Source organism: Eptesicus fuscus, chromosome 17 (assembly GCF_027574615.1).
Source record: "Eptesicus fuscus isolate TK198812 chromosome 17, DD_ASM_mEF_20220401, whole genome shotgun sequence".
Lineage (NCBI taxonomy): Eukaryota > Metazoa > Chordata > Mammalia > Chiroptera > Vespertilionidae > Eptesicus > Eptesicus fuscus.
The window spans coordinates 44,852,425-44,878,401 of NC_072489.1; the positions used below are offsets into that span (position 1 = coordinate 44,852,425).

General features: G+C 38.9%; 1 protein-coding gene across 4 annotated transcripts; it reads right to left on the reverse strand.

Annotated features, from left to right (window-relative positions):
- Window positions 1-1,640: 1,640 nt before the first annotated feature.
- Window positions 1,641-24,965, reverse strand: PCGF6 (polycomb group ring finger 6). 4 transcript variants are annotated; one of them, XM_008144260.3, is made up of 10 exons: window positions 24,522-24,965; window positions 23,476-23,575; window positions 23,289-23,385; window positions 22,191-22,246; window positions 22,031-22,090; window positions 21,117-21,225; window positions 14,916-14,943; window positions 11,885-11,983; window positions 9,356-9,442; window positions 1,641-2,844 (listed from the first exon to the last, which is right to left on the reverse strand). In XM_008144260.3, exons 1-10 carry the CDS (start codon window positions 24,879-24,881, stop codon window positions 2,788-2,790), a joined length of 1,053 nt encoding a protein of 350 aa, XP_008142482.1. In that variant the 5' UTR covers window positions 24,882-24,965; the 3' UTR covers window positions 1,641-2,787. The 4 variants fall into 4 exon arrangements, with proteins under 4 accessions (XP_008142482.1, XP_054585145.1, XP_054585146.1 ...); XM_054729170.1 differs by having other exon boundaries at window positions 21,117-21,249; XM_054729171.1 differs by lacking the exon at window positions 9,356-9,442 and having other exon boundaries at window positions 21,117-21,249.
- Between the last annotated feature and the right edge of the window lie 1,012 nt (window positions 24,966-25,977).

Consider the following 25,977-nt stretch of genomic DNA (forward strand, 5'->3'; position numbering starts at 1 on the left):
TTTACTTAAAAATAAGTATTTTGCCATGTTAATGTAATTTATAAATTCTGAGCCCTTGGGATATCCTTAGTATGCCTAAGACCTTGGGCCACACAAAAAGTTTATGCTAACAATATGATTTATGACAAATGTCTGTTTTCTTATACCTGGGGCCCCAGGACATGCTGTATCAGTTTGACCACTGGGCAAGTGCTGGGTCTCAATGGTTGAATCAATCACATGGGTACTGCATGCCCATGTGACTGACTCCTAGTAAAAACCCTGGACATAGCCTGGCTCAGTGGTTGGGCATCGACCTATAAACCAGGTCACGGTTCAATTCCCAGTCAGGGCACATGTCCAGGTTGCAGGCTTGATCCCCAGTGTGGGGTGTGCAGGAGGCAGGCAATCAATGATTCTCTCTCATCATTGAGGTTTCTCTCTTTCCCTCTCGTCCTCTCTGAAATCAATAAAAATATATTAAACAACAACAACAACAAAAAACCCCTGGACACTAAGGCTCAGATGAACTTCCTCGGTTGGCAACACTTTGTACATGCCACATACCACTGCTGGGAGAATTAGACTGTACCTGCGTCTTCACGGGGAAAGGACAACTGAAAGTTTGTGCCTGGTTTCTCCTAGACTCTGCCCTATGTGACTTTTCCATTTCCTGATTTTAATCTGTATCCTTTCACTCTAATAGACTATAAATATGAATATAATAACTTTTCTGGGCTCCATAAATCCTTCTAGTGAACCACTGAACCTGAGCATGGGCTTGGGCAGTGGTCGGCAAACCACGGCTCATGAGCCACATGCGGCTCTTTGGCCCCTTGAGTGCGGCTATTCCACAAAATACCATGGCCTCGGTGAGTCTATTTTGAAGAAGTGGCGTTAAAAATAGATTAAAAAATTTGGCTCTCAAAAGAAATTTCAATCGTTGTACTGTTGATAATTTGGCTCTGTTGACTAATGAGTTTGCCAACCACTGGTCTTGGGGAATCCCTGACACACATATGTTAACACGGGACAAGAGTAAAAATATTAAGTAATTTGTGCAAAAAATATTTAAGGGACAATGAATTCCATAGTTGCTATTCTGCCCATTGTAAAATAACAGCATCTAATCTAATAATAGACAAATATGCAAATTGACCGCACCTTCGCTACACCCAAGCCACGCCCACCAGCCAAGCCACGCCCACCAACCAATCAGGCCCGAGTATGCAAATTACCCCAACAAAGATGGCAGCTAATTTGCGTATAAAGACAGCGTCGAAAGAAGCCAAGAGCTGGAGAAGGGAGTAAAGCTTCGAAGAAGCAAGCAAGCCGGGGGTGTGGGGGGGGGGGGCGCGCGAGGAGAAGGGAGGAGCGAAGTCAGGGCCGGGGGCAAAGGGAAAAGCAGGCGGGCTGGCGGAGAAGGCGGGGCGGGCGACAAGGGAGGAGCGGAGGCGGGGTAGAGTGCAGCAGGAAATCCTATTGCAGGATTTTTCCTGCAATGGGAACGCTAGTCTAATATAATTAGTTAAGGTTACAAAATTTATAAAAGATCCTGACAGCAAAGCTTAACTTTCATTCAATACCTCATCTCTTAAACAGTTTTGGTAGTTGTTGTTTTTCTAATCCACAATAAGCACAAACATTTCAAAATAGGTTAAAATAAATTTTTATTTTTTTATTAAATGTTAGAAGAAACTTATACACAATTAACAAATTTTGTATAAAACAATTGCCAATCTTTACCCAATTGTAATTATTTCTATGAAGAATTGGAAATTTTGTAGTGAAACAAGGTCTACAAAATATTTATTTTAGGAAGCTATCAAAATGCTAATCTTAGGCAAAATAATGTTTAAAACTGAAATCTGTATACGAGTGAGGTCTCAAACACCCGTATTCTTTGTCCCAGTGACAAAGTAATGGAAAAATGAACATGAAACTGACTTGCTGAGGAAAAAATGAATAAGTATTCTGTAAACTTCTCAAAATCTTTATTACTTTCATAAGCAGTGCCATTACAAGGTATTTGTTTATCATACTATGTACTCAAATAAAATGAATATTAAATTAACTTTCTAGAAATAAAAAGTCTGTTGCAAAGAGGCACGCCTTGTTGCAAGATATGTTAAAGAAGTTTTTATTATACTGAAGGCTTATGGTATGGGCCATAAACCATACAGGAGACAGTCTCCTCACACAGAATAACGGTAATTTATCCCATTTAGAAGAGAATAACATCTCTTTAGTAGTGTTGCTGGTAAAAAAAGAAGAAGAAAAAAGATACAAGTTCAAAATATGACGGCAACACACAAAAGTGGCCGATAGTTTTGGTCTTTGAGGTGTACAGTCTGTATAGTTTAACAAAGACTGGCTTTGAATCTTCATTTCAAAAGCATAATTCCTTCCTTTCTGCCCTATTGATACCATTCCAGAGAGCAGAATCCAAACCACCAACTTAAAAAGGATATAGCTCAATGAAGAAAGTAGTAACTGATTTACATAAAAGATTAGGAAGCAAAATCATTATCAAAGTATTTGAAATCACAAGAAATTTAAAAATTCAGTACTTTGAAAATTTCCCCCTGAGCTATGGATGCTTTTTCTATATAGTTGCTAGTAAAACAGAAGCATTCTAGCATTCCAAGTTGTACTTATAAATATTATGATGCTTGGTGCTGAAAACAGATGTTATATCTTAGCACAAAATGGCAGCAATTACGTTTCATAAAAATCTTTGGTGAGATGCAAGCCTGCAGAAGCCACCTTATTTTGTTTCTCTCCTCCCTCCTGATACTCTTAGAATCTTCAAGTAATTTTCAGAGGAGAAACCACAAGACCATAATGAAGGACCAGAAGACCATCCTGAAAAGAAAAAAAAGTGTTTTGCAGTTATTTGAAATAGTTATATAAGTAATCAAATCAAAGATGGTTTGTTTTTCATAACCCAACACTAATGTGAAATTCTTTAAATAAAGGGTCCAAGATAAATAAACTTGCTTATTCACTCACCTCATCACCTACATTCCCTGTCAATGTGCCTTTTAATAACTCTCAGGAGACAATGCTGAAACTACCAGGTATCCATAGTTAACCCGGGTTGTTTGTGGCTAAACAGTCCTCCAAAAAGAACAAAAAGAAATACACCTTGCTGAAACCGGTTTGGCTCAGTGGATAGAGCCTCGGTCTGCGGACTAAAAGGTCCCAGGTTCGATTCCGGTCAAGGGCATGTACATTGGTTGCGGGCACATCCCCCGTTAGGGGGTGTGCAGGAGGCAGCTGGTCGATGTTTCTCTCTCATCTATGTTTCTAGCTCTCTACCCCTCTCCCTTCCTCTCTGTAAAAAATCAATAAAATATTAAAAAAAAAAATACACCTTTCCTTCTACACAGACTACTTAACAGCCCATCCAGGCATTGGGCTTCCCTAAAAAGAGACTCAATTATTATCAAGCATCATGGATCTGCTAAATATTCATTTCCACATAATTAGCAGCTCACTAATATTATAAGTGGGAAAACTCTGGAACTCTTATCCATTGAATATATCATTATTTTACTTCTTCCTTAAAGACTGTTCAGTACAATTTAACTTTTGATATCTAGAGTCTTCATTATGAACAGTAACTATACTGTGTTGTAACACAGCAATGTCCTCACTCAGGGAAAACTTAACCCTCTACTAAATGACTCCAGATACTGTGTTTCTGAGTCTTTTTATCTGCTTTTTTTGGTCTATCTCCTGTCTTATTATCAGGTCCTAATTCTTTGTGTTCTCACCAAGGCTGCATCCAGCAAAAAATCTACCTTTTTAAGGTACTATTTTCTCATCTATTATGAAACTAGCTTTAAAAAAAAAAAGATTCATTGGGAAAGTGTGCCACAAGTAACTGGCCTACTTTGAGCAACAAAGAAGAGTGACGGCATGCATGCCTTGCATTTCCAATCCTGCTCTAGCTATTACTTTTTCTTCTGTGCTAAGCTTTTCCATGGCTCTACTTCCTTATTTCTCATTCACTGCTCAACTCATTGCAATCTGGTTTCTGTTCCTGGCAACTCTAATGAAAACTCACCAGAATTCTAGAAAAAGATTCACAAATTCAAATGCCCACAAGGGCTAGGAAAGTAACAAATGAACATGTGAGTTAGGTATGTAAGTCAATAAGGAATGTTGAGACCAGCAGTAAACCAGAGAACACATGCCTAGTTAAAGGAATTTAAACTCAGGTAATTTAGAACACAGAATAAGCCAAATAAAGCGTAACTCCATACCATGTTTGGCCCATGGAGCATCAGATCTGCTCTAGACCAATTAGCCTAATCAGAGTAAATGAATTTGCATTATAACACAAATAGATTCTATTAACATTTTTATATGAATACAAATTACATTTTAAAGATTTCTTGCATAATTACATTTCAGAAAAAAACATCATTTGCAAAACTATATATTGATATATAGAGATATAAAACTAAAAATACAGCTTATAAGCTATTTCAAAACCACAAAACTTCAATACATTATAAAAATCACATTTTATCAGATAATTACTTATAATTCAAATTTATATCTATAGATTCATTATACTTAAATTCCATATAAATGTATATTAATATATAAATATTATTTACTAGAGGCCCAGTGCACAAAATTCATGCACAGGTAGGGTCCCTAGGCCTGGCCAGCGATCAGGGCCAATCTGTGGGGTGACCAGCAGGGTAATCGGGAGCCCCTGGTGACACCCACCTTGGCCAGCCTGGAGCCACCCGCTCGCTGGCCCTACCGTCGCCAGTCACCTCCCTCTGAGGGGCAATGGGCGGGGCGATCAGGGGGCTGGGGGCAGCGCCTACATTGAGTGTCTGCCCCCCTAGTGGTCAGTGCACATCATAGCGACTGGTCATTCCACCAGCTGTTCCACCGTTTGGTTGATTTGCATGTTAGGCTTTCCTATCTAATAATAGACAAATATGCAAATTGACCACACCTCCGACACACCCACAAGCCACGCCCACAATCCAATCAGAGCGAGCATGCAAATTAACCCAAACCAAGATGGCTACAGCCACAGAGAGCAAGGTTTCCTAGGTAACAGAGGAAGCCAAGCTTTCTGCCTGCCCTTCCCAGGCCTAAGCCTCCACTCAAGCTACAAAGTTTCAATTATAGAAGGTAAACAAATTCAAACAAATGGGGCAGAATGGAGCTTGAGAGAGCAGGCCAGGGTTGCTGCCAGCAACAGGGGAAGCAAAGCTTTCCGCACACCTTGGCGGGGCCCACCTGCTTAAGGCAACAAAGTTTCAATTATAACCCCAACAGAAATGGCTGCTGGCCGGCTGCAGAGGGAGCCCCAGGCTTGGCTCTGCTCCAGGCTACAAAGTTTCAATTGTAGAAGGAAAATAAATTCCAGATACCAGGGCCTCCGCTTGGGTTGCCAGGGGGCGTGGCCGGCCTGCAAATCACCACAGGCCCCTCGCTCAGGCCGCCCCACACCCCAAGGGAACCCCCACCTGATCCGGGACGCCCTTCAGGGCAAACCAGCTGGCTCCCACCCCTGTACCAGGCCTCTATCCTATCTAATAAGAGTAATATGCAGATTGATCATCACTGCAACACACAATATAGCTGCCCCCATGTGGTCAAAGATCCTGCCCCCATGTGGACACAAGATGGTCATCACAAGATGGCCAGCAGGAGAGGGCAGTTGGGAGGCACACGGCCTGCAAGGGAGGGCAGTTGAGAGGGACCAGGCCTGCAAGGGAGGGCAGTTGGAGGTGATCAACCCTGAAGGAGAGGGCAGTTAGGGGTGACCAGGCCGGCAGAGGAGGGAAGTTGGGGGTAAACAGGCTGGCAGCAGAGTGGTTAGGGGGTGATCAGGCTGGCAGGCAGAAGTGGTTAGGGGCAATCAGGAAGGCAGGCAGGCAAGCAGTTGGGAACCAGCAGTCCTGGATTGTGAGAGGGATCCCAGATTGGAGAGGGTACAGGCTGGGCTGAGGGACAACCCCCCTCTGTGCACGAATTTCGTGCACCGGGCCTCTAGTTATTATATAAGATGTTTTATATTTAGATGTCTCCATTCATGTTATTCTTAAACTATAAAACCAGAGTGAATCTTCTAAAACATGTCAGATTATGTCACTTCTAACCTTGGCTCAAATCTCTCCAATCAAGAGTTTCCTACCTAACTCAATTAAAATCCAAAGTTCATACTATGGCCTATAAAGTCCTATATATTTTTTTCTGACTGCCCACATCTCAGCTCCTCTCTTTCTCTCTTGATAGATTAAACAATGATTATATGACCCAGCAATTCCACTACTAGGTATACACCAAAGAGAAATAAAAAAACATGCCCACACAGGCCTAGCCAGTTTGGCTCAGTGGACTGAACATTGGCCTGCAGACTGAAAGGTCCCGGGTTTGATTCCGGTCAAGGGCACATGCCTGGGTTATGGGCTCGATCCCCAGCAGGGGGTTTGCAGGAGGCAGCTGATCAATGGTTCTCTCTCATCACTGATCTCTCTCTCTCTCTCCCCCTTCCTTTCTGAAATCAATAGAAATATATTAAAAACAAAAACCCCCTACACGTGCACACAAACACTTGTAGATCAATGTTCACTAGCCACACCTTTCATATTAGGCCCCAAAAGGGAAACCCATCAGTTGATGAATGATTAAATATCAATATCTATATGTGTGTGTTACATGCTGTTGAGTCAGCTCCAACTCCTGGTGACCTTATGAATGAGTGATGTCCATAATGTCCTGTCCTCAACAGCCCTGCTCAGCTCTGTAGACTTATGCCTACAGCTTCTTTTATGCAGTCAATGCATATCATATTTGATCTTCTTCTTTTCCTGCTGCCTTCTAATTTTCCCAGTATTATTGTCTTTTCCAAAGAATGCTTTTTATGAAGTGCCCAAAGTAGGACAGCTTCAGTTTTGTCATTTTTGCTTCCAGTGATGTTTCAGGTTTAATTTGCTCTAGGGCCCACTTGGTCTTTCTGATAGTCCAGGTTACCTGTAGAACTTTCCTACAATGAATCCATTTTTTTCCTATCAGCGTTCCTCACTGTCCAACTTTCACATCTGCACATGGTAATTGAAAATACGAACGTGTGGATGACCTTAGCCTTGGTCTCTAAATGACACATCTCTGCTTCAGTGATCTTTCTTAATTCTCCCATTGCTGCCCTTCCAAGTATCAGCCTTCTCTTGAATAGTGAATTTCCATATAATGGAATATTATTCAGCAATGAGAAAGAACAAAGTACTGTATGATTCCATTTATATAAAATGTCCTGAATAGATAAATCCAGAGACAAAAAGTAGAGTAGTGGTTGACAAAGGCTGGAGGATGGATACTAATGGGTATGAAGTTTTATTTTTGGGTGATAAAAATGTTCTAAAATTGATTATGTGATTGTTTTAGAACTCTGTAAATACACTATGATTTAAATTAATGAGTTGCCTCTGGGGGTGACAGCAGTGTTCCAAATCTCAAGAAGTGGTTTGAGTTAAAACAGGTATATGTCCTTGTCAAAACTCATGCATTTCATTGTCATTAAAATATATATAGGGGTGGGCAAAAGTAGGTTTATAAAGCACTCTGTGCCAAAGTGTGCTTGAGTATAGGAAGTAGACTACAAGAATGTATAAATAATGAAGGCCAGCAATTTGAGCACTTACGAGATTGAACCTAAGTACACTGTGACATTGTGACACACAAACAACTGTAAACCTACTTTTGACTACCCCTGTATTGTGTATGCATGTAAGAGTATTTGTGTGTATTCATTCTGTTTCTTCCAAGGAATTGTATAATCCACACGAACAAGACAATTCTTAGAATATTCTTCATCTTATTTTAAGTAGTTGTTCACTGAGCATAGGCAATTACACCAAAGCAAAGAATTATATTCCTTTTTAAAAAAATGTATTTCTTTATTGATTCCAGAGAGGAAGGGAGAAGGAGAGAGAAATAGAAACATCAATGATGAGAAACAATCATCGATCGACTGCCTCCTGCACACCACCCACTGGGGATCAAGCCCGCAACCCAGGCATGTGCCCTTGGCCGGAATCGAACCCAGGACCCCTTAGTCCGCAGGCCGATGCTCTATCCACTGAGCCAAGCCAGCCAGGGCTCCTTTTTTTTTGTTTTATTGATTTCAGAGAGGAAAGGAGAGGGAGAGAGAGATAGAAACATCAATGATGAGAGAGAATCATTGATTGGCTGCCTCTTGCATGCCCCCAACTGGGAATTGAGCCCACAACCCAGGCATGTGCCCTTGACCGGAATCGAACCTGGGACAGCCGACACTCTATCCACTGAGCCAAACCAGCTAGGGCAAGAATTATATTTCTAACAAGTTAAACAAAAATCCATTTAAGCTCAGAGGTGCTCATCAAATCTCCATTAGTACTTTATAAGCTGCTCAGAGCCATACAGCTCTTAAAACAATTTATCACTCTAGGTTTAGTAATACCTTAGAATACGTGGATCTTGCTTTTCTCTTCATTAATATTTAGATCCTATCTAGCTTCTCATTTATCCTGACTAGGAGATTTCACATTATATTTCCTCACATTATAGGCTAATTAAAACTTCAAAATAGTTGCCATGACTTCTTACCTATTGAGCAAGAAATGGTATGTGAATCTCTAACGCCAAATGAATATCTGCAAATTTTTCTTACGAAAATGTCCTTGCAGATGTATTTGCCCAGTGGTCTTCGAAGTTCTATTGCAGTATGAAGACAGAGAAAAAAGAGCAGAGGCCTCTAGAATCAAACTGCCTGCATTTTGAGCCATGGCTCACTAACTTACTGTGAACAAGTTACTACATGTCCTTTCTGTAACTTGGCTTCCTTCTATTTAAAATGGAGGATAACTGAATAACTATGTTGTATACCTGAAAATAATTTACATTATATATTAACCCTTTGCACTCACTTTTTTCTCGATTCCTTTATTCTACTCGGGATTTAATTTTTTAAATACCCCAGATTTTACAAAGCGCGGCAGTAGAATAAAAACCTGGAGTTTCTTTTCATACAAACTTATTTATTTGGATTTTTTTTATATTTCAAATTTTGATACTTTCAATAACCGTCACACTCGACGTCCGAGTGCAAAAGGTTAACTATATTTTAATAAAAAATAAAATAGGGAGAAAAGAATACCTACGCCATAGAATTATGAGGAATAAAAGGGCTAATCCATATAAACCGTTTAAAAAATTGCCCAACATACAGTTAGCATTCAATAAATGTTAGCTTTATTACTTATAGTACAGGTAATTTTAAGATAACATGGAACTTTTTCTTTTCATCAAATAACTTGCCTGTTAGACACTAAGTATGATAAAGTCTAAGACCTACCTGCATTGCTGCATCACCTATTGCACGTCGAATTTCCCTTAGAGTTTGATATCGCTCCAACAAGTGATCGCCACAAATGATATCTACCTACAGGCAAACAAAGTACTAGATGCTTTACTGCTTCAAAAAAACCACATGAAAAAATTAGGAAAAATCAACATAATTATTTCCAGACTACACTTCGCTGTTTTATTTTAGACGGATCAAACACTCTCAAGAAAGATGTTAGAAACTTTTTATAAGAGTAAATAATGAAAAGAGCCTCAGAGGACATAGCTGGTAACAGCACAGGACAGCCAGTAATCAAAATGATTTCCTCGAATCTCTGAGAACAAGTTAAATCATATTTGATGTAGTCAGTATAAGGCGTAGAAAAGTATATTTTTTAAAAGTTCCAAGATAAAATGATTAAAAGTGTATTAATGTAAAAGAGCAATCCTTACATATTTGAATAATTCTCTTAGAAGGTATATCTCATTTCCCAACAGTGGAAAGTCTAACAGTAAAGTACGCATGAAGGGAACTTTTTTATGGATGGAATAATCTTAATGAGGTCTTTTTAAGCCCTTTAGTAATGTCACAGCTCTAAGACAAATCTACTTTTATACAGAATGCTCTAGAAAGAATAGTTATAGTTATATAGTATAATGTAATAAAATTCCAGTATACTGACTTGCTAAGATAGAAAATCAAAATTTTAACCTCTCTTTCATTGAGTGCTCCTTTCCCATTGCCTTAAATGGGATCAGTTCCTCAACAGTCTTATTACTATATATATCTTAATTTGCTCCATCTCCTAACATCCTTATTTAGTTTATGGCATGAAACTTCTCCTTGTCCTCTAAACCAGAATATCACCTCTGATTCCCGATTTTCCTTTCTTCTCACATGCAATCAGTTACCATGTCCTGTTGCCTCTTAATAAAGTTCGTAATACCTTTTTTTTTTTTTTGGCAAAATTTTATGGTTTTATTAACACAAATACAATGTGTACACAATCTGTCTTTCAACACTGTCTTCTCTTTTTATTTTGATCTGCCACAAATAACTTTAAAGATAGTTTATAATTTAACAGTCCTCTAGTAACCATTCATTCCTGCTAGGAAATGACCATATATGAAGGTCAGATGTCTGTAAACAAGCACACATTTCCTACCTGGAACGAACTGGTTTGAAGAAGGACAGCATAGCAAGCTCAAGTGACTGGCTTCACCAAGAATTTTTCTTTAATGGTTAACTAGTTCCATGTTTTGCTCAAAGTAGAAGTAACTCTTTTTACTTCTCTTGTATTTAGAAGGTTTAATAATTTTAGGCATAAATTAACAGGCCTGCATATTTGACAATTCTGTTTCATTATTTTAACATTTTGGTTTAATAGTAATTTATGAATGTTACCAGCTGTATAGTACCTGAATAGAAAAGAAATTATTTACCTATAGAGCCAACAGTTGACAAAGAAAATTAAAGGTTGAACAAATTTTTTATCATTTTATTTCAAAATGCTAAAAGCCTTGAATTCTATGATATGAAGAAAAAAATAAACTCACACTTTTATAGAATATAACCAATTTAGAGCTCTGGCAACTAAATTTCTTAAAACACCAAATGTGAAACTTATAAATGGTGATTATGCTCTGATCAATATCTAGCCAGAGGATATAATCTATATCCTAGAAAAAGCGCTTTTGCATGCTATGTTAGTTAAATCTATAAAATCAGGTTCAAGTCTTATGATTTATGCTTTTAGCAACAATAAACTGTTATGGGATTGCTCACAATTCTTTGTCCAGGAGTCTCTAAATAGATATCTATTTCTAACCAAAAGACTAAGAATAACCTCAAATATGTTGTGGCTACAACGTGATAAACTTCAGATGGATGAGATACAGCCAGCATTATGTCAAGCTCAGTAAGAGAAGTCACATTTCATTGGATTTAATATATTTAATATATATTTAGTAGAATAGATATTGGTAGTAAAAACACCAGCAAAATTTCAGCCAGCTTTAAAATATCTATTAATTTACTAAAGAACAAATAGATATTTTACATAAAAATTATTCTATGAAATTTTACACATGATGAATAAAAATCCCTTTTAAATTTGACTAATGAAAAAGCAAAATTATATAAATGTGCATTTTCACTGGCCCACGTTAGATCTACGAGTATAATTACACTTTATGTTCAAAAATACATTAGGATTGAGGTTTTCATTTTACAACAAGAAAGTATTATATAGTTATAATGGGAAATACTTTCAATCCTTAAAAAAATGAATAGGGTCTACATTAGACAGATACTTCACTTTTCGAGGGGTCTCATATATGGTCATCAATGGTAGGGAGGAACAGACAGTAAGTCAAATATGATTGAAGTTGGCATGGGAATTACTGTGTACCAATATCAATTGGCATATACAATATCTATAATATCATAAGACAAAAACCACTGCATGAAATCCTAGAGACAATTCTTTCTAAGGTAATCTCACATCTTTACCCATCCTTTTACACAGATGTACTCTACCTGACAAGCTGGATCAAGATCCATTTTTCTTCTGAGAAATTTTTCTACATGCCCAATAGTTGCTTCTCCTGAAACTCGGACAAACTTCTTCTCCAATGGCTACAAAAAATAAATGAATGAATAAACAAATATTTTCAGATTAAGTATACATAAAATGTATAAACCCTAAAGCAGATTTTATAGCAAAGATGATTCAACAGATTTATGAAAATTACTACAAAATTTGAGTTAGTTTAGCTATCAAAGAAAAAAATTTTTCTGCTTAGTTTTCCCTCTCTGAAAGTTATATTAACAATTTTTTAATACAAAGGTTTACTGGTTTATTTTACTATCTCATCAACAATAAAACATAGAGTGAAATTTATTGACAAAGTGACATTAAATGTCTAAAACCTGGTGTCTTCAATAAAAAGATTCTAAGGGGAAAAAAAGATGGGGGTGAAACTGCCAGACTAAGAAAAGATGTAAGGGTTATAAATAAGAGATCTATCAACCAATTACTAGTATGAATCTTATTTGGATCCTGATTTAAACTAATCTATAAAACAATTTTAATGAGACAATGTAGGAAATTTAAATAGAATGTGGATGTTTGATTAAGTTATTACTATTTTTTTAAATATATTTCTTTATTGATTTCAGAGAGGAAGGGAGAGGGAAAGATAGAAACATCAATGATGAGAGAGAATCACTGATTGGCTACCTCTTGCACGTCCCCTACTGGAGATCAAGCCCGCAACCCAGGCATGTGCCCTTGACCGGAATCGAACCTGGGACTCTTCAGTCCGTAGGCTGACTGCTCTCTCGACTGAGCCAAACCAGCTAGGGCTATTACTATTAATTTTTAAAATATTAGTATCATTATTATGTTTGTAAAAAGTTCTTATCTTTTAGAAACAAACTGAATTACATACTGGGATTTGCTTCAAAATATGTGAGAATAAGAGAAGTGATGAAGGCAAAGATGAAATGAGATTGGCCATAAATTTATAATGATTTGAGTGATGTGTACATGGATGTTTATTGTACTACTAGAAGCCCAATGCATGAAATTCGTGCAAGGGACTTGACTCCCACTACTGCGGCAGCCGCCTTGACCCTCGCAGCCCTGGCTTCGTCCAGAAGGTCGTCTGGAAGGATGTCCGGGCTAATTAGCATATTCCACTTTTATTATTATAGATTCTGTCTACTTTTGTATGTTTGAAATTTTCTGTAATAAAGTGCTTTCTTTTGTAAGTGGAAATAAAAAGATTAACATCTAGACATTTGTGGCTGGAATCTGATACAATGGTCTGAGGTAACAGGTGGAAAGACCAGAGTTTTAACGTAGAAACTAATACTTATCCAGCCACTCTCTTTGAGGACATTTTAAGGATTCTATCTAATGCAAGTGAAAAGCCGAGGTAATCAGAACTAAAAAACGTGAGCAGTGTTTTTCTGGCACTAGCAGAGAGGGTGCCCAGAATGGCTACCAAGAGAATCTAGGCAGGTGAGGCATATGTTTTTTCCCTATGACAGTGCTCAGCTTTCTTTTCTTTTCTTTAAATATGTTTTTATTGATTTCAGAAAGGGAGGGAGAGGGAGAGGGAAACATTGATCAGCTGCCTCCTGTACGCCCCCTACTGGGGATGGAGCCCACAACCGGGTATGTGCTCAGACAGGGAATGGAACTGGCAACCTCTCATTGCACAGGCAGATGTCCCAACCAACTGAGCCACACCAGCCAGAGTTATAGTTTGGTTTCTTGAGACCTTCCCTGACAATAGATCTATCCCTTATTACCTTAGTGTAGCAGATAGTATAGATGTTAAGTGCAGGTATTCCAAAGACAGGCTGACTGCCTGGGTTTAAACACTGGTTCTGTTAATTTTCTAGCTATAAATCTTTGGGTATGTTTTTGAACCTTTCTGTGCATCCATGTTCCCATTTGTAAATAGGGATAATGGCATCTATCTCAGAGAATTATCATGAGGAAAGTAATATGATGCATGTAAAAATTCCTGGCACATAAGAAGCAGTTAAGAGTTATTGCTAATGAAGGATCACATATTGCACTTTATTGTCATGTTTCTGTCATCTCCTTTAATCTAGAATAGTTCTGACACTGTATTTTTATGTTTCATGATACTGACATTTTTGTAACTTTTTTTGGTATGATACATGTTCATTAAAAAAGATATTTTTTTAAGAATACTGAAATATTTACAAATGAAGTAGCAAAATGATAGGGATTTGTTACAGAATAATACCAGAAGGAAGGTAAGTAGACAGAGGTATAAGACATTAAATTGGCCATTAGTGTATTGGTAAAGCTAGGTGATGGATACATGAAGGTTTTATTTTGCCTACTTTTCAGTATGTTTAAAAGTTTGCATAATTAAAAGCTTAAAAACTTTCCTGAACTAAATTACTGCTTTTAAATTGAACAAATAGGGTTTATAATTTTCATGCTATAGATCTTCATGGTGAAAAGTTTAATAACCAGGAATCATTCTAGTCAGATATATTTATTTTAATTCAAAGATAAGATATAAACACATCTTTTTAGGTAGTAGAGAATACTGAGTTATAATATCAAAATCTGTAACTAGAATTCCACTATAAATACAGCATTAAAAGAAAAACAATTAGCTTGCCAAGTAACAAGTTGGGGCAGGTTAACTTGAGCTAAAAATGTTACATGCAAACGAAATTTTAAGCTCCTAGTTAACTCTAAATGCCAACTATGCAAAAAATGTTTTGAAACATTTTTTATCACCAAATTAAGATAGCATTTATCTTTAGACTTTTGAAAGTTACTCACTTATTCTTCCTTAGACTACAGTCTGAATTAATAACAAATTCCTACTTAATAATTATTTTCTCATAAACCCATTGTGACATTATTGAATGTATTTCACATTTCAAAAACTTTTATTTATAAAACACTCTTTATTGCAATTGAAAACAATAGCCATACGATTGCATATCTGATTCTTAAACTTGTTACAGGGTCCTCTTGTAAAGTAAATGAAAAATAAAAGTAAAATACCTTAAAATGTCCTGTGCCTTCATTAGCACTGAAAAATGAAAGCAAAATTAATCAATAAAATACTTTAAAATATATGTTTAACCACCTAACACAGAAAAATAACATAAACATTTAAAGAACATCACTTTAATTTTAAAACATGGATACCTAACCCTTTAGGATATAAACAAGTGTAGTTGTCATTTCTGCCACCTAGTGGTAAAAAAAGGCAGTGGTATTTTATACTATGTTTTTGTTTTGTTTTTTAAATATTTTTATTGATTTTAGCGAGAGAGGGAGATAGTAACATCGATGAGAGAATCATTGATCAGCTGCCTCCTTCACGCCCCCCACTAGGGATCAAGCCCACAACCTGGGCATGTGCCTTGACCAGGAATTGAACTGTGACCGCCTGGTTCATAGGTCAACACAACCTGAGCCACACTGACTGGGCCAGTGGTCGGCAAACTCATTAGTCAACAGAGCCAAATATCAACAGTACAACGATTGAAATTTCTTTTGAGAGCCAAATTTTTTAAACTTAAACTTCTTCCAACGCCACTTCTTCAAAATAGACTCGCCCAGGCCGTGGTATTTTGTGGAAGAGCCACACTCAAGGGGCCAAAGAGCCGCATGTGGCTCCTGAGCCGCAGTTTGCCGACCACTGGGCTGGGCTATACTACTTTATATAATTTCCAGGAGTTAAAATGATATTCTTTTTTTTTTTCCCTTTCTTTTTATTTTTTGTTGTTGCCCTTTATTGAAAAAACCATACTATTATCTCTGTGTTTATTTTTTGGCAAAGCTATTGGAACATGCAATAGTATCTTACAGTAGTTTCCAATTTCAGAACTATTAAAGCTGTAAGATTTGGACATATCAAAACTGTCTTATTGTATGTCCTTGCACTAGATCTGGCTAGTAATGAAGCTTTGCATGGTGCATCAACAGCTTTGGGGAAGTCATGGTTATTTATTAGAAATCTTAACTTTTTAGAATATCTACATATATAAAAGGCTAATATGCTAAGTGTCCAATTGTTCCGACTGGTCGCTATGATGTGCACTGATCACCAAGGGGCAGACGCTCAACGCAGGAGCTGCCAAGCTGCAGTGACTTGGCAGCAGTGGTTCTCAGGTGGCACACCCTGAAACCAGAGAGGAGGGAGGCCGATTCCTCCCGAGGCCCCGTGATTCCACCTTCAGCCGTGGGTTATGTTGTTGCTGGGGCACTGTCGGCCCCGAATCTGGTTTTCTGCACATTTGTGTTTGTGTTCCACACTCTGTACAAGAGCAACTTTGCAGAGTGCCCTCTCGCACTCTGAGACCCCTCGGGGGATGTCAGAGAGCCTGTTTCGGCCCGATCCCCACAGGCCAAGCCGAGGGACCCCACCTGCTGGAGGGACCCCACTCACTCCACAGACGGGGAAGGACCATGGGAGGTTGGCTCCAGGATGTGTCTGGCCCATCTCGGCCACCTTCTAATTAATTTCATTTCAATGTGCATAAATCCGTGTACCGGGTCACTAGTTCTTAATATTCAGATTTCCCCACATGTAGCATTCTAACATTTTCCAGCATAAAGTAAAATTTCCTTTTGCTTTTTATTCTATTATAATTCAATGTTTTTTTCTCTATAGTAACCTTTAAAAGATAGACTTCTTTTTTCTTTTTCTGAAACAGAAGCCAAGTTTGTTTATTTCTTGCATTTGAAGTACTCCTCAATGACATTTTGCCTGAGACTCTGCAAAAAACCACTTTACAGGGTTTAATAGTTTAGACATGTTAGGACTACCATTTGTTTATTCTTATAATAATCCTGTGACTTATAATCCCCAATTTAGAAATAAAAACATGGAAACTGATGATCAGAGAAGTTAAGCTACATCCTATGTAGCTTACATATCTTGAGTTAGAGACTCTTCAAAGCCTATGCTCTTTCTATATACACTATACTGCCTGAGAGTATTTCTTTTCAGAATCTACTTTAAACATAAAAACTGAAGAACAGGAAGGAGAAGTATGAGACTATCTTAAGATCTCAAAACATGAATACCCAATTTAGGGGGAAATCTAATTTCATGTTCCAGTGGTTGAAAAGTCACTATCCACAGGCTAAACCTATCTGAGCTTTTTTGCTCTTCAAATTCTGGCGGGGTCCCCAGTGGAACCAAACTTGCCCTTGTACTTACATGAGGTTAAAACTCACCTGCTACTTGTCCCCTGCCCCTAAAGAGCTTCCTACGGTAGCTTGACTTTTGTGAAGACACAAAAACTTTTCCATGCAGTGAAAACATGGGGATTTAATTCTGGGGACAGGGGATGTAAAAAAAACCTCTTTGCCAATGGAAGCTCTCTTTCAAAAGGACCCTCTGCTGGCCCTAGCCAGTTTGGCTCAGTGGATAGAGCATCAGCCTGCGAACTGAAGGGTTCCAGGTTTGATTCCAGTCAAGGTCACATGCCCAGGTTGGGGGCTCAATCCCCAGTGTAGGGCGTGCAGGAGGCAGCCAATCAATCATTCTCTCTCATCATTGATGTTTCTGTCTCTCTCTCCCTGTCCCTTCCTCTCTGAAATCAATACAAATATTAAAAAACAAAAACAACAAAAAAGGACTCCCTGCTGCACTGAAAGCTTTCTTTCTCGTAATCATTTGAAAACAGATAAAGAACTATATAAAAGACAGACTATCCATCATAATCATCAAGTTCAATTGTCTTGTTTTACAGATTGGGAAACTGAAGTTCTGAGAAATTAAAAGTTCCATGAGGGCAAAGGTCATGGCTGACTTATTCAAACTATATTCCCAGCAGCTAGTACAGAGCTATGCTGGTACATGGCAGGGCCTTAACCATTTGTACACCGTAAGCCACTATAGACGCAAGTGGGAGACCTTTTTAAATTAAATTCAAAATATCGTGGCAGTTAACTGGTTAATACATATTTTATGAATAAACAAAAAGCAATTTGTCTAAGTTTACAAAGCTAGATAACAGAGGAAGTAGAATGAACTTAAATCTAGATCTCCTTATTCCAAGTGAAGGCTCTTTTTTCTATAGCAAGGAATGTGTTAACGTAACAACTATTACAAGTGGTAAGGACTGCCTTGAACACAGCTGTCAAGTCTCCCTCATTAGGAAAGCCTGCCATGCTTCATTACTGATTTCTGCTGTGAGCAAAGAAAGAGATAATGGTGGCACACCCATAACCTATTTGCCATTTTTGCATTACTGACACTTTTTAAAAGTGTATCCGTGCTACTTTTAAAAATGGTATAAAAATATTGATTGTGAGCACCTATTGTGGAAAAGATTAAATTTCCCCCAAATAACTTTTAGGAATAAAAATTCCTTTCAATTTTTAAATTTTAATTAGACTTATTAAAAATCAAGTTACAAAATAAATATGCAAATACACTGAGAAGTAAAACCTGTCCTGGTCAGGGCATATACAAGAATCAACCAATGAATGCATAAATAAGTGAAGCAACAAATTTATGTTTTTCTCTCTCTTTCCCTTTCTCTCTCACATCAAAAAATAAAAATTTAAAAAATAAAAGTAAGAGAGAATCACATCAATTGGTTGCCTCCTGCACGAACCCTGACCAGAGCCCAGGCCGGAGTCTACAACTAAGGTACGTGCCCTTGACCGGAATCGAACCCGGGACCCATTGGTCTACAGGCCATTGGTCACTGAGCCAAACCAGCTATGGCATCCAGTACCTTTTCTAGAAGCAATTGCCATTAATGTTTTCTTACTGTCCTTTCAGGAATGTTCTATGCATGTAAAAATCATGAATAAACACATATTTCCCACCATCCTTTGTATAAAAACATAAATGGATACATGCAACGTGTTCTCTTCTACATCTTGCTTTTTTTTTTACTTAAGACATTTTTTAGATTGTCCCATGTTAGCCCATATGCTACCATAATTAGCACATGTTCATGTGCTATATATCATTACTTAACTAGTTCCCTTTTGGACACTTAGGTTGAAACACATGCTTTAATAAATGAAATTGCTGATAGTTTGGTATTACACAGTTTCTTCTCATTCCTTCAAAGAGATCTTTGTTTCATCACAACAGCTAATAATTGTGGGCTACGTGGAGGCATAAGAAAAGTTTCTTGCCTCTTAGGGGTCCTTGATTTCAGTTGAAAAAGCAGGTTAAATACATAAATAGATAAATACAACACAGCACAAGCTACTAAATAAATGATACAGGCAACCAAGAGCTATAAGGAGGAAGTGACTGAGAAGTAAAATAACCATCAGTGCCCAGCTGGAGTGGCTCAGAGGTCACAGTTCGATTCCCAGTCAGGACACATGGCTAGATCCTCAGAGGGGAGCGTGCAGGAGGCAGCCAATCAATGATTCTCTCTCATCATTGATGCTTCTGTCTCTCTCTCCCTCTCCCTTCCTTTCTGAAATTTAAAAAGTATTATTTTTAAAAGCCATCAGTGACATAAAATGGAAAATCTAGATTTTCTAAGAAAAGTATTTTATTCTGCAAATTATGTAAACATTTTGAAGACTACAGTTTAATACGAGACAAATCTGAGATCATAATAGTCTGTTTAACAATGTTGTAGTATAATGGAGTATACTATACGTTACAGTGTTTGAACGAAGCTATTTATATGATTTAGAAAGATGTCCAGCCCTAGCCGGTTTGGCTCGTGGATAGAGCGTCGGCCTGCGGACTGAAGGGTCCCAGGTTCGATTCCGGCCAAGGGCACATGCCTAGGTTGTGGGCTTGATCCCCAGTGGGGGGTGAGCAGGAGGTAGCTGATCAATGATTCTCATCACTGATGTTTCTATCTCTGTATCCCTCTCCCTTCCTCTCTAAAATCAATAAAAATATTTTTAAAAAAAGAAAAAAGAAAGAACTACATTGGACATCAATTTGGCAAAACCAAGTAAAGTTGAAGACAAACATATCCTAAGATTTAGCAAATCTACATACACTCTTAGAAAACTATCTCACATATATGCAAGGATATATGTACAAAAATATTTAAAGCAACATTGTTTATAATTGCAAAAAAAATTGGAAACAACTTAAAATGCAACAGTATAAGGAAAGATAAATTGTGGTATATTTAAGGGAATACCAGGCAATGGGTAATAAGTTAAACATTTCAACATGGATAAATCACACAATATTGAGTGAAAAAAGCAAGTTGGAAAACACAGTATGATACCATTTCAAGTTTGTTTGTTTTTTAAATATATTTTTATTGATTTCAGAGAGGAAGAGAGAGGGAGAGCCAGAAACATCAGTGATGAGAGAGAATCATTGATCAGCTGCCTCCTGCCTATCCCCTACTGGGGATTGAGCCCCAAGCCTGGGCATGTGCCCTTGCCCAGAATCGAACCTATGCTCTATCCACTGAGCCAAACCGGCTAGGGCCATTTCAAGTTTAAAAAAACACAGAAAACTTGACTTGAGAGAGGAATAGGAAAGGAGAGAGAGAAACATTAACATTGATCAGCTGCCTCCTGCATACCCCCTGCTGGGATTAAGCCAGTAAAACCAGGCACATGCCTGACTGGTAATCAAATAGGCGATGTCCTGGTGCCGTGGTCGGCAAACTGCGGCTCGCGAGCCACATGTGGCTCTTTGGCCCCTTGAGTGTGGCTCTTCCACAAAATACCACGGACTGGGCGAGTCTATTTTGAAGAAGTGGCATTAGAAGAAGTTTACGTTTAAAAAACTTGGCTCTCAAAAGAAATTTCAATCGTTGTACTGTTGATATTTGGCTCTGCTGACTAATGAGTTTGCCGACCACTGTCCTGGTGCATTGAGTTGACGCTCAACCACTGAGGCACAACGTCCGGGCCATTTCAAGTTTTTAAGTGGGCAAAAACAATTCTATATATTGCTTGGAAATAGATACACTGTGGCAAATACATTAAAAATGCAGGGGAATGACAAGCATTACTTTTAGGATTGTGGTTATTAAATTCTAAGGGAAAGAAGAATGAACAGGTAGCCAAGAGGCTTCTGCCATATAAGCATGGTTTATTTCTTAAGTCCGATGGTGGAGATACAAGTGGGTATTAGATCCTTTTCTAAGTCTTAAATATTTCATACATAATTTTAAAAAGGAAATCAGAAAAATTTGATTTTACATTAAGTTCAGGGTGATTTCATAACCGTTGGGACTTCAAACATTTTTTATTTTAAGGTTAAGAGGTAGAAAGGTTTAGGGTACTCACCCAATGAATTCTAGTAATAAAGACATATCAAGTTCAGGTGGAATCCGAAACACTGATTCTAAGGCTTTTTTAGATCTTCCTTTGCTTGATGGGACTGGCTGTGGAACAGCTATTTGATAGCCAAACCAAAAAGCTGAGTTAGAATAAAAATTTCATAAATTGAGATCTCTGAAAAGTAATTGCACAGGTATTATAACTAAGTTGACTACAAGATCATAAAGAACTCAATCTACAGCCAGTGAAATTAGAGGCAAGCCTGGGGACCAATCCATTATGGAAGGCAGACATGTGTGGCTGGTTTATCAGGGCCACAGAAAGAGCTCATCATAACAGCAACAGTTGTAAATAACCCTAAACAAGCACTATGTGCCAGGGGGCTCAGGGCTCATGCTCAGCACTTTATCTACATCATTTCATTTAAACCTTGTTATAATTCCATGGCATAGATACTATTCTTACTTTTTTTTTTTTTTTAACTGTAAAGAAATAGATTACCCTTTAGTGAGATTAGGCAATTTGCCTAAAGTTTTACATCCACATAGTAAGTGGAAGAACCCGGACTTAAACCCAAATCTATCTAACTTCCATACTGTGACATTACCATCATCATTAAAACTAATGTTTGAGCAGTTACTATGTTCCAGGCACTGCTTTAAGTGCTTTGTATTGAGGAAACTGAGACATTGGAGTAATTTGCCAAAGTCATACAACTAACTGTGGTAGAGTTAGGATCAGACTCAGACAATTCAGCTCCAGAGCCTGTACTTTTTAATTCTTATAAATATAAATGATTAAATTGGATTATGACATATCATTACCTTCAAAAGCTTTCTCTCTTTGATCATAAAATAACCTGCTATCATTAAAGTGTTCTTTTAATCTATAAATACATTATAGTATACACCCAAACTTACCAGGTTTAGGTACTTCTAGACCTCTTTCTTTATAGAAATCATGCATTTGCTTTTTTTCTCCTAAAAAATGATAAAACACAGACTAAATTACACTTTAAATGTAACTAGTAGAGTCAATAGAGATTCCGGGATTCATAACTATGTAATAAAATAAACTTACTTTCCTCTAGATCGATCACTAATTTGTACACTATGTCTTGTAACTGCCGGTCCAACCTAATAAAAGGAAAGGATGGAGAATACCTCAGAATTCAGAAAAATGCATTTTGGTACAGAGTGAATGATGCTTTGTAAGTACTTGGGAGTGGCTATCTCCTTTCTTAGAGGTGAGTTACTTTTAGGTCGCACTCATGGCTCTCATTTAAGAGAACCTCAAGTAATTATATGTAATCATAATTATAAGTAATCAAAGATTCTTCAACAGTTTGCTAAATTGTTCCAGGAGTGCTGTTTTTATTCCCTTGATAAGAATGTAAGCTTAGCCAAAACTGGTTTGGCTCATTGGATAGAGCGTCAGCCTGTGGATTGGGGGGGTCCCAGGTTCAATTCCGGTCAAAGGCATGTACCTTGGTTGCGGGCGCATCCCCGGTGGGGGGTGTGCAAGAGGCAGCTGATCGATGTCTCTCTCTCATCGATGTTTCTAACTCTCTCTCTCTCCCTTCCTCTCTGTAAAAAATCAATAAAATATATTAAAAAAAAAAAAAGAATGTAAGCTTAAAGGCAGATACTGTATTTTGAATTTCTGTGAATCATCTGCAAAGCATTAGTCTACGGAGGTAGTCAAAACGTAATAGTATTTGCTAAACAAACTAAAGCAATCCACGTTTAGTATTTTTCTTTCCTTAGGAAACTGATCATGAACTGAAAATCTGATTAATAAGCCACAATGACCTATGGCAGACAGGCTATTCTAAAGAGGCCAGTTTTTTTTTCAGGTATCACTTTTAGAAAGTAGAATTCTAAATATACTGAAAATGACAAGCCTAAACTGGCCTCATTAACTTGAGTGATGGAATTAAAATCTTCAGGAAAAAAAATTTCCCCGCTTTTTTTTTTTATTTTTTTAAATTAAGTCCCCAGTGCCTGGTACACAGTGCCTGGTACACAGTAAGTACTCTATATGTCTTTCTTTAAAGACTAGATCGTTTCCTTTCTTCTAATTTTGCGATAGGTCAAGAATATACTCCCCAAAACACAACTTCAAGCTTTTAGAAAAAGCATACTTAAAATATAAATTGCACTTATATATTCCTCTTACCTTATGTTATAAAGAGGTTGTGTCTGATGTACTACTATGTTGCATTTTGGACATCTGTTGCTATAGTAAAAATGTCTTACAATGCAGCTTTTACAAACTGTTGAAAAAGAAAATGTTTACATTAGGATGCTTTCAAGACATTTCAAAATTTGAATATATTATTCAGAAATGTGTACAATATGCTTACATGTATGAAGACATTCTGTAATGGTAGTTGCATCTATTAAGTAACCTTTGCAAATGGAACACAAGATGTATGGGGTCAGCTCAGAGAGATTAATCAGGCGCTGCAAATGCAATGGAAATAGTTTTAAAATACAAGTCCTTGCCTTCTCAAATTTTATTTTATTTACTGATTTGAGAGGGAGAGAAACATAGATTTGCTGTTCCACTTATTTATACATTCATTGACTGCTTCTTGTATGTGCCCTGACTGAACTCTAACCCGAAACCTTGGCATATCGTGACGACACCCTACCTAACCAACCGAGTTACCTGGCGAAGGCCTACCTCCTTAAATTTTAAAACCATAATCCCAAAATTTCATTATAACCAATATGTAACTTACTTTGCAATATAAAAACATGTTACAGTACCTCCAACCCTTCAAAGGGCTGGAAGTTACAATAACACGATATAAACCAATGTTTCAAACACATCCCATTCCTTTGGATATACAGTGTTTTGCCGGATGAGGGGTATTTTACTTTATTAGTTACTTTAAAAATGAGCAAACTTTCCCGATACTGAGGCTTACCTTTAACATAGTAATTCTGATTGGCTAGGTGTACTATTACCTGACTTGAAGAAGCATGCGCTACCACATTAAAAAAATTAAAAAAAAAATCTTCTTAATAAGAGACTGGCTAGATGGCGAAGGGTTTGCCATCCTCTCCCTCAACACCCGGACTGGAAGCTCCTGGGTGGCAGGAGCACGGTATCCTCGGCGCCTACCCGCCTGGCACGCGGTAGCTTCACTAATTCCTTAGAGAACGAGTAAGTCGGACCCGCAGAGCCTGAGTGATCTGCAGGAACCTCACAAAATGACTCCGCAAGGAATCGGGGCGGGAAAGGCCAGTCCGCGCCACGTGCCTAGGCAGGCAAGGCTGGGAGGGGTGGAGGTCGACGCCAGTGCCCGAGGCTGCAGGGGCGAGCTGGGGGCTCGGCCGGGGCGGCGGCGGCGGCGGGCTGCGCCCCGGAGGCCGCGGCGCGGTCCCCTGGGGTTATAAATACCTCTTCCTCATCCTCGGATTCCGGCCGGCACCCCTCCAGCCTCAGCGAGAAGTGGCTCATCTCTTCCTCCTCCTCCTCCTCTTCTTCCTCCAGCTCCTCATCCTCTTCCAGCTCCTCGTCCTCGTCCTCGAAGCGGCCCCTCAAGCGGCCCAGGCTGCGCTCCGGCTCCAGCTCCGGGGGCCGGGAGCCCGAGCAGCCCGGAGCCCCCGCCTCGGGCAAAGGCGGCGGACCCTCTTCACCCGCTGCGGGCGCCGGGGTGAGGGCAGGAGGGGAGTTGGGCGGTGGGGACGGCACGGCTGCGGCTCCCTCCGCCTTGGCAGCGGCCGCGTTAGCCCTCGTCAGCACCGGGACCCCCTCCATGCCCAGGTCAGACACCAGGCGAGAAGCGACCAGGCGGCTGGATAGCGCGGGAGTTGCTCCAGCCGCCTCTGCAGCCGTGCGCAGGCGCGGAGACCGGCAGGGCCCGCTGGGAAATGTGGTCCAGTGAGCCTCACCTAAGCCAGAGCGTAGGCGGAGCCGCTCAGGTGTATGGGGCGGGGCTTGCAGGCCGCATCTTAAGAGAGTTGTAAACCAATTTTTCTGTTGAAAGGCTGCCGCTCTCTTCACTGCCTTTTAAAAACGACTAAATTGGTACCATTTCAGACAGCAACATTTTGTCTGCATGACTGATCACAGAGCACTATATTCTTATATACTAGCAGTGCATATATAGTTATATACTAGCACATGAACAATTTGGTACTTTGTTTGACACCTCTAGGAAACCAATACACAATCCAAATATTCTTCCCTAGGTGAAAAGATAACCCTGCCAATGTGGCTCCATGATTAAGTGCTGACCTATGAACCAGGAGGTCCCCGGTTCAATTCCCCATCAGGGCACATGCCTGGGTTTCAGGCTTGATCCCCAGTGTGAGGTGTGCAAGAGGCAGCTGATCAATGATTCTCTCTCATCACTGATTTTTTTTCATATATTTTCATTTTTTAATTATTTTCCTTTTTCTCTTTTTCATCACTGATATTTCTCTCTCTCTCCCTCTCCTTTCCTCTCTCAAATAAAAATATATTTTTTAAAAAGAGATGAAACATTGGAACATCCTATATAATAAAAGCGTAATATGCTAAGTGTCCAACCGTTAGTTCGACCATTCAACCAGTTGCTATGATGCACACGGACCACCAGGGGGTAGACACTCTGACAGGTAGGTTAGTTTGCTGCTGGGGTCCGGCAGATCGGGACTGGGCCAGATGGGCCCAGACATGCTCTGGAGCCCTTCTGTGGTCCCTCCCTGGCCCCTGATCATGCACCGGTGGGGTCCCTCAGCCTGGCCTGTGCCCTCTTGCAATCCGGGACCCCTTGGGGGATGTCGGAGAGCCAGATTTGTGTACCGGGCCTCTAGTTAAACAATAATAAATCAATCTCAAAGGCATTATGCTGAGTGAAACAAGCTGGTCT